The sequence below is a fragment of the Aspergillus puulaauensis genome, chromosome 1 (assembly GCF_016861865.1).
Source record: "Aspergillus puulaauensis MK2 DNA, chromosome 1, nearly complete sequence".
NCBI lineage: Eukaryota > Fungi > Ascomycota > Eurotiomycetes > Eurotiales > Aspergillaceae > Aspergillus > Aspergillus puulaauensis.
Genome location: NC_054857.1, coordinates 777,899 through 790,957, shown reverse-complemented (window position 1 = coordinate 790,957; position 13,059 = coordinate 777,899). Strand labels below are relative to the sequence as shown.

General features: G+C 53.6%; 4 protein-coding genes across 4 annotated transcripts; 1 reads left to right on the top strand and 3 right to left on the bottom strand.

The window, feature by feature from the left end:
* Nucleotides 1-337: 337 nt before the first annotated feature.
* APUU_10361A (uncharacterized protein) lies at nucleotides 338-6,281 on the top strand (the record flags this gene model as incomplete). The annotated part of the gene is made up of 2 exons (XM_041699941.1): nucleotides 338-6,160; nucleotides 6,225-6,281. The coding sequence occupies 2 exons, from the start codon at nucleotides 338-340 to the stop codon at nucleotides 6,279-6,281; spliced, it is 5,880 nt and encodes a 1,959-aa protein (XP_041549727.1).
* Nucleotides 6,282-6,364: 83 nt separating this feature from the next.
* On the bottom strand, nucleotides 6,365-8,806 carry APUU_10360S (Hsp70 family protein; the record flags this gene model as incomplete). Its single annotated transcript, XM_041699930.1, has 8 exons — nucleotides 6,365-6,973; nucleotides 7,034-7,247; nucleotides 7,299-7,423; nucleotides 7,477-7,579; nucleotides 7,644-7,905; nucleotides 7,957-8,074; nucleotides 8,136-8,692; nucleotides 8,746-8,806. The coding sequence occupies 8 exons, from the start codon at nucleotides 8,804-8,806 to the stop codon at nucleotides 6,365-6,367; spliced, it is 2,049 nt and encodes a 682-aa protein (XP_041549726.1).
* Nucleotides 8,807-9,539: 733 nt separating this feature from the next.
* APUU_10359S (fungal specific transcription factor domain-containing protein) lies at nucleotides 9,540-11,805 on the bottom strand (the record flags this gene model as incomplete). Its single annotated transcript, XM_041699918.1, has 6 exons — nucleotides 9,540-10,089; nucleotides 10,136-10,477; nucleotides 10,528-10,695; nucleotides 10,747-10,904; nucleotides 10,977-11,582; nucleotides 11,659-11,805. 6 exons carry the CDS (start codon nucleotides 11,803-11,805, stop codon nucleotides 9,540-9,542), a joined length of 1,971 nt encoding a protein of 656 aa, XP_041549725.1.
* A 412-nt stretch (nucleotides 11,806-12,217) lies between these two features.
* On the bottom strand, nucleotides 12,218-12,657 carry APUU_10358S (uncharacterized protein; the record flags this gene model as incomplete). Its single annotated transcript, XM_041699907.1, has 2 exons — nucleotides 12,218-12,343; nucleotides 12,415-12,657. 2 exons carry the CDS (start codon nucleotides 12,655-12,657, stop codon nucleotides 12,218-12,220), a joined length of 369 nt encoding a protein of 122 aa, XP_041549724.1.
* Between the last annotated feature and the right edge of the window lie 402 nt (nucleotides 12,658-13,059).

The window sequence follows — 13,059 nt, the reverse complement described above, 5'->3', positions numbered from 1 at the left end:
GAATTCCACCGATCGGTAGATCATACCAGCATACGGTGTCGGTCTCGGTAGCCCCGAAGCCTCTTGGCCGTGACCGTTGATGCTGTACGTGATTGGCAGTGTGACTGTGGAGAACCAACACTCTTTCAAGCTGTTGGCTGGGTATCCAGTTGGCCTCGTGGGGCCGGGGTGTCTTCTCAGCGTAGTCTTGTGGGTGGTTGTGGCTGCGGCGCTGCTTCGGGCTTCACTGTTTGCGTTCTTCCCCGCCTTTGTTGTTGTCTTCTTCTATCCCCAGCCCACCTCAACCATCCGTTTACCATCAATTATCATTTAAATACTTTACCCTCAAATCTGTGTTATGCCAGGATCAGAAAACGAAGACTACGTGTTTGTCGACGAACGTGCACTCTGCGATCCCCCATCCCCCGAGCTGGTCGCCGAGCTGAGAGCCTGGCTGAAACCCACCGATTACCTAGGAGACTCTTCGGATTTCAAAAAGCATCTCAATTCCCATGTCCCAGGCACTGGGGAGTGGCTGCCCCAGACTTCACAGTACCAACAGTGGCACGATGGAACTGCGGGCACGCTCTGGCTGAAGGCCATCGCTGGCGCTGGCAAGAGTGTCCTGGCAGCCAGACTTATTTCGCAGCTACAAACCACCGAAAGCAAAACGCCTGTTCTTTTCTTTTTCTTCCGTCAGATTGTTGCTCTGAATCACGATGTCCACCCACTTGCTCGAGACTGGTTGGCTCAGCTGGTTGAGTTTTCCTCGTATTCAAGGTCCATACTAAAGGCGTGGATTGAACAGGAACGCACCATAAAGGACGTGGCATATTCAGAGCTTTGGAAGCTGCTACTGGATAGCTTTAAGCTTCTTCCCAAGGTTTACTGTGTTGTGGACGCACTGGATGAGCTGGACTCCGAAAAGACGAACGACTTTCTGCTTCGCCTCGTGGACTTGGGCCAGACACGCCCAGACGCAGTCAAGGTGCTCATGACCAGTCGACCACTACCGCAGATTCAGAAGGTCTTGAATCTGCCGTCTGTCCTTCAGGCCAGACTCGAGGATCGGCAGACAAATAAGGACATTTCGCTGTTCATCCAGCACCGGCTGCACGAAATACACCATGTCAGCGAGGCTGCAAAAGACACTATCAGAAGAACAGTGGAAGATCGCGTTCATCCTTCGTTCCTCTACGCCCGTCTGGTCCTGAATGATCTTTTAGACGACCATAAGAGAAATTCGGTGGACACAGCATCGGCCGAAGATGCTCTCCTCACACTCCCTTCGAGTATGGAAGATATGTATTCGCAGATGTTACACGACCACTCCCAGGTCGCCGAAGTGCCACAGGAGAGACAGATGCTGATCCTACAACTTGCGACACATGCATCACGCCCCCTGCGGTTGCTCGAGATTGCCACGGTCTTGGACTTTTTGGACATGGTTGACGATGGCAACAAGCACGGCGACACCAAGAACTTGACGCGGATGTCCTGCGGCCCCCTGCTTGAGATCCTGGAGGATGAGACGGTGTCAATCATTCATAACTCTTTCACCGAGTTCTTGACCGACGGGGGTCGAAAGCAGGATACTGGCGCATTTCCCGTGATCGACTCAACGACGACGCATGAGCTTCTGGCACTGGTCTGCATGCGGTATTTACTGTCAGGACCACTGTCTTCATGGGAGATTAGAAAGTCACTCAGATCACCTGGCGAGGCCACTGAGCCATTCCTGCAGAATTCGCTCCAACTACAGCATCCTTTCCTTGCTTATGCGCTCGCGAACTGGGATCACCACCTGAAGTATCTCAAGGAACTCAATGAGCCGTTGGTGGACGTAATCAAAACCTTAACAGGTTCCGGATACCATACTTTCGCATCATGGATCGACATGGTTATTCGGCCGACATTCTCCGTGGACCTAATGTCCCCCCTGCATGTCGCTGCATGGGCCGGACTCACGAGCATGGCAAAGCTGCTGGTCGAAACAGGTTCCAGCCAGCTACTTTCCACACTCGACGGCAATAATAATACGCCGTTAATGCTAGCTGCGCAGCGAGGACACGCCGGGATGGTAGGCTTCCTGCTGGATTGTGGTGCACTGCCAGATCAGCCCGACAAGCGCGGCCTGAGCGCCTTGCACTTTGCCGCGAAGTCAAACCATCACGCTGTCGTTCGGCTGTTCCTGGCAGCTGGAGTTAGCCCATTGACCAAGAAGGCTTGGGAAGACCCGGGGAGGAGATGTGGTAACGCCGTCAGCACGGTCGGGGACACCCCTTTGAAATATGCCTCCCAGTCGGGGTTCGTCGAGTCCGTTCGTGAAATGATACCATATCTGGATGCGGAGAGTTGCGTCATGGCGCTTCAACTTGCAGTCAGGTTCCGACATGCAGCCCTTGTCAAGCTCCTTATCGAGCCTGCGGGTATCGATGTAAAGTCCCCGCTGGCGGGCAACCTTCTGCTGAGGGCCGGCAGCAACAGAGACGTGGATACTATGAAATTTCTGATTAGCAAGGGCGTGGACCCTTTTTATCGTAGGGAACGCCGCGGCCTCGATCTATGGATCCACCGTGAGGACAAAGACCTGCCAGATGAGGACTCACTGCTCCTTGCCATGTGTGCTCCTCTTTATGATAAAGAAGTCTTCCAAAGAAGCTCTGCGGAACTTCCCCTCGAGGCAGCTCTGAGTTTGGCCCTTGAAGCAGGATGCGACGTCAACGGTACAGGACGGTATGGCGTGGCACCATTGCATTACTGTGTTCAGACCACCGTTTGTATCGTACAGAAGCTCTTGGATCATGGCGCGGATGTTCATGCGAGGGACAGCGATGGAGATACGCCCTTGCATTCATTCATACCATCCTCTAAAAGCCTCCCGATACTGGATCTTCTGTTGCGCCACGGAGCTAGGTGGGATGCTGTTAAAAACCACAAGGGACAGACACCGCTCCATGTCTGTCTGAGATGTTGGCGAGTTGATGATGACTTGGGTATCATAGAGCCATTCGTGGAAGACTGGAACATCCAAGATGCGGATGGGGATACACCGCTTCACATATTCGCCAGAAGAACGGCGTATCTCGAATCCAATGCCCGCCTTCTTCAGCAGCTCATATCCTTCGGGGCGGATCTGGACCGGAGGAATAATGCCGGTAAGGTACCTCTACATGAAGTAGGTTCTTCGAACCTAGATCTATACGGTCCTGTATTTGCTGCCGCTGGGGCAAACCTCGAAGCACGAGACAACCAAGGCAGAACCTGGCTCTTACATCTAATCGGGCGCCGCTCGGACAGCTGGCCAAAAGTTGTGAAATTAGGCGTCGATATACACGCGGTTGACTACGACGGGAACAATGCCCTCCATCTTACCCTCGCCGATGACAATGCAGAAAAGAATGTCGAACACTTGCTGGAGGCCGGGGTTGACCCTTTGCATATCAACAATGGCCGAGACACCTTGTACCACACGTTTATGAGATCATACTTCGAATATGGGTGCAGGAACTTTGGTGCCCTCTGTCAGCTGCGAGCTACAAATATCCCTGTTCTTGCGAGAAATAGACAAGGCGAGACTCTGCTTCATTGTGCCTTCAGTAGATCCCCGGAATGGTACGTGACCCCCAACCTGCTGGATTCGACGCGCAACCCATTGTGTCTGTTCGAAGAATTGGACATCGCCTCGATGATATCCATGAGGGATAACGAAGGGCGACTGCCAATCCATGCGGCAGCTGCCAGTTGCGAGGACTATGTCGGGTGGTTGATTGATAGAGGCGCAGAGGTCTCCGTTCAAACATATAAAAAGCAAAACCTACTCCATGTGGCTGCTGCTGCCAAACAAAGCAACGTAATCGGCCTTGTACTAGAGGCCTACGGGGACGCCAAAGGCTGCACAGCTGTCAATGAACAAGATGACGATGGACGCACACCGCTGCATTATGCTTGCCAGTCCGGTCGCCCGGAGAGTGTCAGACTCCTGCTGGATGCTGGCGCCGACCCAAATCTTCGTGATATGAGCTATTGGACACCACTCCATATGTGTGCGCACTTTCACAGGAAGCCTAATAGGAGCAGGCCTGGGCCCGAAAAATATGTCAAATCGGACGACGACACACTCAGGGTCAAGGACATTGTTCATCTTCTCTGCCGACATGGAGCCGACATTACGAGCTTCAATTTGATGACGATGAACCCCATCCAGTACGCTATACATACAGGCAACGGTCTGATGGCAGTTGCTCTTTCAGATGAGATCGATAATGGACCGGCCGAGCAGAAATCCAAGTGCGAACGATATACTGCTCATTTCCTGTGGCGACAATTGGTTTGTACTCATCAGAACGCCAGCTTTATTGTGGACCAAGTGACACAGGACGAGTCCTCTGACATTATAGACATCTGTCAGGAGGCCCTCGCAGCTGGCGCCTTTGGTTTTCTCAATGAATTGGCCAATCGGGGCGTCCAACCACGGCGCAAGATGGGTGATAGGAGCGAGGACTTCTTGCACACTCTGGCCCGTTGGGGCTTCACTGAACAGTTTGAGAAGTTTGGATCCAAACGACTAGAAGATGGCTGGATCAACGGCTCCTTGTCATCCCCCAATAGCGACTACCCCGGTGTTCGCCCATTTATTCTGACAGTGGCGCAAAGCAGTCTACCCAACATGGCTCTCCTCTCCCTAGTCGTGGAGACTTTCCAAGCCGATGTTAATATAAAAAATCCTAAGCATGACCGGCTTAGTATTGACAGCTGCGCATTGCATATTCTCGCTCAAGGCACGCATTGGTGGCAGACTGGTGCTATCAAATACCTCCTCGACCACGGGGCAGATGCAAATATCACCGATGCCTTTGGACGAAACGCTCTTCATGTAGCGGTAGAAGGCGGGTATCAGCGCATGCACATCGTCAAGCTGCTATTGGAAAATGGCGCTGATCCGAACGCACTGAGCGAGGATGGGACGACACCACTAGGTTTGGTTAAGCGCGATAGGGGGATGGCCAACCTGCTCATCGACTATGGCGGCGATATCATGGCTGGCAAGGTGTCATTGTTCTCGAGTTGCATCCAGAAGTTGGATACTGACATGCTGGAAGCTATTTTGACCACCGGCACAGACTGCAACCATCAAGTCCACAAGATCCGTCGCCCATACTCCTACGAGTCGATGGGGAGTATGGCTGTGCTTTGTGTGTCTCTTGGCACCAGCGATTGCTACGCCCTTCAGCTCGCTGGGCTTCGGGAAGGAAAGTCTGATATAGAGCGAGGAAAGGTCGCCGCTACTGTGCAACTACTGCTTGACCATGGAGCCGATCCCTTTGCTCCTGTGAATGGGGATACGACTATCTTGCACGACCTGTTCTCGCAAAGGGCTATGGTAGACACATTCCTTGCCCAACCCAACATAGAGATTGACCAGCGAGATGCCCGTGGTAGGACTCTCCTCCTGGCAGCTTGTCATGAGCCCGACAAAGGGTATAATCGGGATATACAATCAGTGTTGAAGCTTATTCGGAAGCTTTCGGACATGGGGGCTGATATAACCGCTGCAACGAATGAGGGTAACACAGTGGTGCATCTGCTACTGCGTACCAGCGGGCTTAGGGAACAAGATGATGGAGTCGCTGTGATGCGCCAGCTGCTTCAGAAGTGTCCGTCTCTTGCCCACTGTAAAAATGTTGCTGGGTACAGCCCGGTTCACATAGCAGCCAAGGGGCGCCTCTTCGGCTTCGTTCGACAGCTAAAAGCCGCAGGTGCGGATAAACGAGCCCCCGATCCTGAAGGAAACACCATTTTGCATCACTTGGTTCCCAATATGCCTGATTTTGGAGAGGATCTCCTCCATGAGTATCTCACCCTAGGTTTCGATATCAACGCGAGAAATAATGATGGTCTCACCCCTATTTGGAAACACTGCGTCGATGGCGCTAGGTTCCCATTTGTAGTGTTGAGTACCCAGCACATGGAGACCCTCCGTACTGCGAGGGCAGACTTGGTTAGCAGAAATGAAGACGGCGAAAGCCTTCTTCACTTGGTTGCCAGGATGAAGACCGACTGGTATGGCCATCGGAGAGCCGAAAATCCGGCGAAAAGTCCAGATACTGCCTTGTTCAAATACCTATTGGAATTGGGGCTCGACCCGCTTTTGGAAGACAATAAACAAAGAACGCCGATGGTAGGTTCTATCTTGTTTATATGATGCACTATTTGCTAGTTGGATCGAGACTGATATAATCTAGGACGTTGCTGCGGCGTATGGAAAGCATGGTATTTTGGAGCTGTTTCGGAAGAAATGATACCATGCAATATAGGGGACGGTTCAGATTAGACTTGATGCTAGGTACTAAACTCTTGGGTATCCATGCAAGCACATAAACAACTATCGATAAGAAGGAGGCCTCAACTTTGCATCCCTCGGCGACTGTTGCGGCGGCCCTATATCACCCATCATCTCAAACGCATGGTCACCACCAACCTCAGAGTGCACATTGCTCCCCCTCTGCAGCCGCAGCCCCGGGCTCATCCTCTCCTCTCCACTCCCATCCTGCATCTTCTCCGCAATACTCTCCCACCAAATCGTAATCGGCGAATCCGCACCCCCAACACCAACACCAACACTGGCAAGGGGGGCACCATTCCCATCCGTCCTCGCAATCCTAGACCTAGCAGGAATTTGATCCCCATTCGCACTCCAAAGCTCAAACTGCAGCCCCGCCGGCTCGATAAGCAGCTTCACAATCACATTAACTAGGAAGTACACGGGTGACCGGTTATACCAGTGGTGGTTCTTGATCTTCTTCTCGACGTTGGTCGTGTCGACCTCTAGCTCGCAGATGAGCTTTGCGTCGCCTTGCGTCATGCTTCGTGGGAGATGGTCGCGCGGCTGCTGCGACATGACGATCTGCGCGACGAAGGGTTGAGATAGATCCCGTGGTGAGATTTTGCGGGGGAAGGATTTGGATATTCCAGTCCTTGGGACGAGATCGCCCTATTTTAAAGCAAATTAGCATTATGGCATGTCGATTTGTCGGCGGTGGGGAATGCATACCTTCATAACAAGCCAATCAATCTGATTCACCGCATAAGTCTTCATATTGCGCTCGTCGAAGCGTGTAGTTTCACCGGAGTGTTTTCTCGGGTCATAGATCCAGTCGCAGATTACTCCGTAACTGACGGGACTGTAGAGGTGGTTGAAGACCGTTGCGTGGGTGCGGAGTTGTTGCGTGCGGTTCATGACCTGGCCTTGGACGACAGCTAGTTGCCTGCGCTTGTTAGTGTACTAACATCAATACAGCTCAGTGAGGGGAGAATACGGTTCATCGACAGTTAGCACTTTAATGCCCTCTGGCCAGAGATGCGTGGGCGTTTCGTAGCGCTCTTCTATGCAGTTGCGGAGGTAGGGACAGCTACCGAAGCCGCCGGAGAGAACGAGGAAGGACTGTCGCATAGGTTAGATATTAGATAAACTTGGTGACTTGGGAGGGTGCAGACAATTTTCTGAGCTGGGTGGGTAAGTTGTAGATTGCGGACTTGGTCATCCAGTAACTGGGTCAGGTCTGCGACTTTTTCGTCGAATATTTCTTTGATTTCGGCCCTGGACGAGTCTCGTTAGTTTGTTGCATCCAGTAGGATGCTACCTTCTGGGTATGTATACATACCTGGGTATAAGTAACTGCCGGTTCCAGATCCCCTGCTCAGGGAAATCTGACTCCGTCACTGACGCGGGCAGGCCAAGCCTCAGTGTCTCGAGTTCTTCGCCCATCATCCCAAAAGCGCACTTGAAGCGCTCGAACCGACTTCCCATCATCTGCCAAGCGATCTCGTCTGTGGACGCCGGGAGGGAGTGCTTGATGGGTTCGAGTTTGGTGCAAACGAGCTGCTGAACGCTGACGTCGATGAAGACTGACCCAACGGGTTTTCCTAAGATGCATTAGACAACCAACCAAGAAGAATATAAGCAGGTTATTGTACCCTCAACAAATCCCAGCGGGTCGTAGACTGTAGGTTCACCAGGAGCACTGGCGAGCTTGAGAACGTTCACGTCCGTAGTCCCTCCCCCAGCATCGCATACCAGGATCACATCGTTTTTCTTTTCCCATCAGCCACCCACCATCTAAATACGGGGATATTGGTTAATACGAAAGACAAACCTGATAATGCAAACCCGAGACATAAACAGCCGCTGCCTCCGCCTCCGTCAGCCCAATAACAGCCCTATGGTCTCGTCCGCGATCAAACTCCACGCACTTCCTCAACCCCTCCACCATGCGCGGATCCTTCCATGTCGTCGGCACGCTAAACACAAACTCGACCTTCATGCCCTCAAACCGCGGAAAGCTGCGCGAGAAGTAGTCCACCACATACCGGTACACGCAGCCGATATAGTCGCGGAAATAGCACATCGCCTGGTCGCGCGAGGGCGCATCAGGCCGCGAGTCCGTGAAGTCCGAGTCGAGGTTTAGTTTGAAATATTTGATGATGTCGGTTGCCTTTGCGGCGACTGTGTCACTGGTTGAGGTGGAAAGGGTGTTTGAAGCGGAGAGACTGTCTGAGACGGTTTCTTCGCATTGGAAGCCCCATTTTAGAGTGTTGGGCGTGTAGAGAAGATGTGAGGGCACTTTTGTTGCGATTTGCGACCCGATCAGGCCCGGCCAGTGCTGGATCGGTTTTGGGGGCGGCCAGTTAGGTCCATACGAGTAGGCGACGCCTGTGCCTAGTTAAATACTGTATTTTTAAACATTTTTAAAGAGGGATAGGCACCAGTGCAGGTCATGCCAAAATCGATCCCGACGACGATGTCCGGGGTCCAGCCGTCGGTCATTGTGGGCGATCGCATTCAACGGCGAGCATCGTCGGGTCGGCAGGGAGGTGCGGAGGGGGTTTGCCATTTAAAGATGCGGAAATGAAATCGAGTGGCCGGGCACTGCCATTATCCATTTTAATGCACCAGGCTGAGCAGTGAGAAGCCTCGCGACCTCGTATTGTTGGATCTTTTCCGTCCTGGTGCTAGTTGGGCACCACGGCCTTGGCTGGTGCCTTCAGCCTCAGGCAGTGGGGTGCCATGAGTTAAACGTAAATTGGTTAGATTGCCGAGCATTAAGATGTTATTACTATGTAGTATGTACTGCAATTCTATGTCCATCTGGACTGTGCGTTGTGGTGCTTGAGATGGGCGTAAAGCCCATCCCCCCATGCACTGCCCCTTCTCGCCAAGATCGTGCCTCGGGGAAATGGCCGATCAGGGGGTCCCCAGATGAAGCCTAAGTGGATATACAAATCATATCGCTGTGATTGTGGTGCTGGCGGTGCACGCGAAGCAAAGGCCCGCTGTACACACTGTGCTGCACCATCGGATAGTGAGGATACAGTGGGATGGAGGGCGAGCCACAAACCATATCAATGCCGAAAGCCTAGATCTTGGATCTATACGCGGGGGTCCCAAAAATCAGGTCGCTTAATCATAATATATACTCTCGCGACTCGTCGGCTCGCTGACGGTATCGCGGTGCACCGCACTCACAGTAATATTGTACTGCGGGTGTCATAAAGGGCCTTTACGGATCCGAGATGGTCAGATTGTCCCATTTCTCAAGGAACCTGTCGAGGGCCAAATCATCCGGCCGGGTTGGGCCGTTCCGAATTACCGTTTGGAAGTGTGGGTAGAAACTGCTAAACGCTTCCCGGTCCTTTTCAGTCCAGTTCTCGGCAGCGAATTCGCTGAAAAGGGCATCGGTTTCCTCTGGGAGAGAGAGCTGCATCTGCTTCGCGGTGAGTTGGAGCATCCGCATGATACCCTTGCCAAGGGGAAATTGTCTAGAGAAGGACCGGGCCAGAATGCATAGCTCGGTAAAGGCGTTACGGTTATTGAGTGAGTCAAGTGCCCCGAGTAGGGCGTATAAGGCAGTTGTAACCCACTGGATAGTACAGGGGGCCATCCGATCGATTCCCCAGCGCTCACGATGAACACCGATAAGCTGCGCGATGCGCCGGGCATTCTCATGAGTCATCTCCCGAGCCGACGCAGCTTTATCGTACTCACTACTAGAGTCATAGTACGACGAAAGCAGCCAAAATATGTGAATGATGGTAGTATGGTAGAAGAGGCTAAAAGGTCAGTCATGGCAACCATGAAGAGCGGGGGAGTACGTACTGGAGACCGACAACATGCGGCACTTCGGCTGTTTCGGTGTAAAGGCACGGCGGCAAATTCGCATACCAGTCCTGCAATCGTCGATGTACATCGCTGACCATAACGACTGTTTCAGAGGCCGGGACCCGATGCTCAACCGAATAAAACGCCTTGCTGACGCTAAACGCGATGCAGCAAAGGTCACACCATCGGTCGAAAACACAGAGGTGATGACCCGGTACCGGGTCGATGCATCGAGGATATGGGGACCAAACGTCGCTTGGGTTCCGGTGGTCGACGGGAACGCGGGGCCGTGGAGGGGGTTCAGCTTGCATGTGTTTCATGAGCGACGCCGAGGCGGTACTAAGCAAGTTAGAGAAAAGATGTCAGATCAAGGACCGCAGCGAACGTACGCCGCCATGCTGAAATTGCCCCAGAGGGTCCAGTTCACGACCTTTTCCTCAATCCGCCTCTCTTCCTCCGTTGCTTGTGATGAATGTGAGGCTGCATACTCTTCTGCTGCGCGACATGCAAGATCCAGGTACATCCAGCCCACGCGATCCTTGCCCATCAGAACCAGCCTGCTTGCATCAGCGCCTGTAAGTCGGACTCACTAGTAGAAAGGAACTAACCTAACCCATAAGATCATAAGTCCTTGAATAGTAGTAATACTGACTGTCCCCTCCCGCTCCTCCTCCTCGAGCAACCGTCGGGCTTCGTCATGAAAGTGCTGGCCCCGCGACATCGGGTCATTTGGTGTGGTAAAGACCTCGGCGTAATCGGAAAGATACTATCGAGGAACACGGTTAGGAACCCCTGGTGCAGCGGTTGAAGACGTTTACCGTGGATTTATTTAACATACACTGGCTTCAGCGAGTATTGCATTCACCAGGAACGGGCTGCAATACCGGCTCTTTATGTCGCCCCGTTGCATCTCCCAGACAAAGATCTCCCGGTCCATCCAGCAGAAAAAGGGGTAGCTCCAGGTGAAGTACAAAGAGACGAGGTGGGAAACGAGGTCGTCGTCGTCGGTCACAGTAGTCCAAGGTTTAGCCGGTACCCTATAGACAGGGCTATCGGCGAGGCGGCGGACGTCCAGCATCCGCCGCGGCTGCCGTGGCGCAGACTCCCCCGCCTCCATCATTGTATCAGCGGAGCGCAAGACATGACGCTGAAACTCACGCAACTCAGGCGATTTCTCAATGTCTGACCGTGTAAAGTTCACCTGGAGGAATTTGTGCAGTTCGGACATGGAGGGGTGGCTCCGGATAAGGTTCATCAGCTGGGCGACGCGCTTGTTCTCGCTGTCGCGGATAGCGCTGAGCAGGCGCATCAGGATGTCATTGGATTGCTCCAGACCCTCGAGCTTGCGTTTCTGGGGAAGCTTGCGGCGCTGATCGGCCATTTCGTCGACGCGGCATTCGATATTGTTGGCGGCACAGTGCTGGCACGGCGGGTCGCCCCGACACTAAAGGCCCCGCGGGGTTAACACGAGGTCTGCAGACGGCGGAAGTCAAACAGAAACGCCAAATTAAAAGACATACCTTGAGCTTCTTCTTCTTGCATTCCTCACAGGCGGTGGTCTTGTGCCTGCGTCCGGACGCGCCCTCGTCAGTCGCGGCATTCTGGGCGTCAGGGCCCAGCGGCGGGGCGGGGGTGCGCGAGGGCAGCGAGGGCAGCGAGTCGGACATCAATGGAACTAGGCGAGGGCGAGTCTCAAGCCGGACGTCAGACTCTCGAGGTCTTTAGTCTGAGCTGGCAGTTGGCGCTGGCGGGGAGGCCGAGGGGGGGTTTAAGGATGGTGGTGTATTTGACAAAAAGTCCGTAGGCCCAACGGACATCTCGGAAAAGTGTCCCACCTCGCGCATTTATAAGTCATCGTCAGATCTGGGTCGCTGGTATCGAGACCCAACAGCAACAGCCGGAGGGACGCGAGCCAGCGATGAGTGGACACTAAAGAGGAGGGAAAAAGGACCGACTTTTGCGCTTCTTGTCCCCTCGCAGCCGGCGGTCAGTGCCAGCCAATCAGCGGCCGCCTGCTCCTGCGCCCAAAGCAGTCGCGGCGCGCGTGTCCACAGAATGTTTTCCAGTCGACAATTTGCATTAAGGCTGATGACCTGCCCTTCCTGGCATCCATGTCGCCCATCGGTGGAGCTGTTTCTTCAGGTCGTTGACCCATGTCGATCTGCTTGGGCCTATCCTTCGCGCATCATCGTCAGTGTCCATCGTCTGTCATTATTGTCAATTCCATGCCATGTCTTCAGATGCTCGTGGCGGCATGGATTATTGTTCCGACATACCCCTGCGCCCTCCCGCGACATCCTTGTCGCCCTCCGCCAGTAGGAAAATACGTACCTGTGCGCAGAGCCATTTCGAGTGCTCTCCGCAGTCCGCAGGGCAGCGATCGGATCCGCCGACTTATCAGTCAAAAGCCCCGCGGGGCCGAGCTGCAGAAGCAGAGTTCGAGGGCTCGAGCACATTGACGTAGTCGTCAAGCCATGAGCCAGTGAGCCTGGTACTGTGGGCGAGGGTGCGTCGGCCATCCCGCCCCTACTTCTACTTCTTCTGCTGCTCCTACTACTTCTAGCATACCACATTATTCGTCCAGCGCTCATCAGGCCAGCGATACTCCCCATCGTCATCGTTGGACCATGACGTGCTTTAGCTCTGCCCAGCTGACTGCGAGTCGTATACACCGCTCGGAATGCCCCGCCGCGTCGGCCCGTTTCCGAAATAGGGCACTGTGATGCTATACCGGCCTCGCTGGCCTACCCCACTTGATGCGGTAAGTGAGACTGATTGGTGACTTTACCCTTAAATGCAAGACACCAGGTCCATCAGGATGCCAGAATTCATCATCATGCATGCCTCCAACCCACCGTCGGCCAATGTGATCGAATCCTTTGGAGATGAGTACGGCCCCGATCCTTCAGTGCGGGAATATC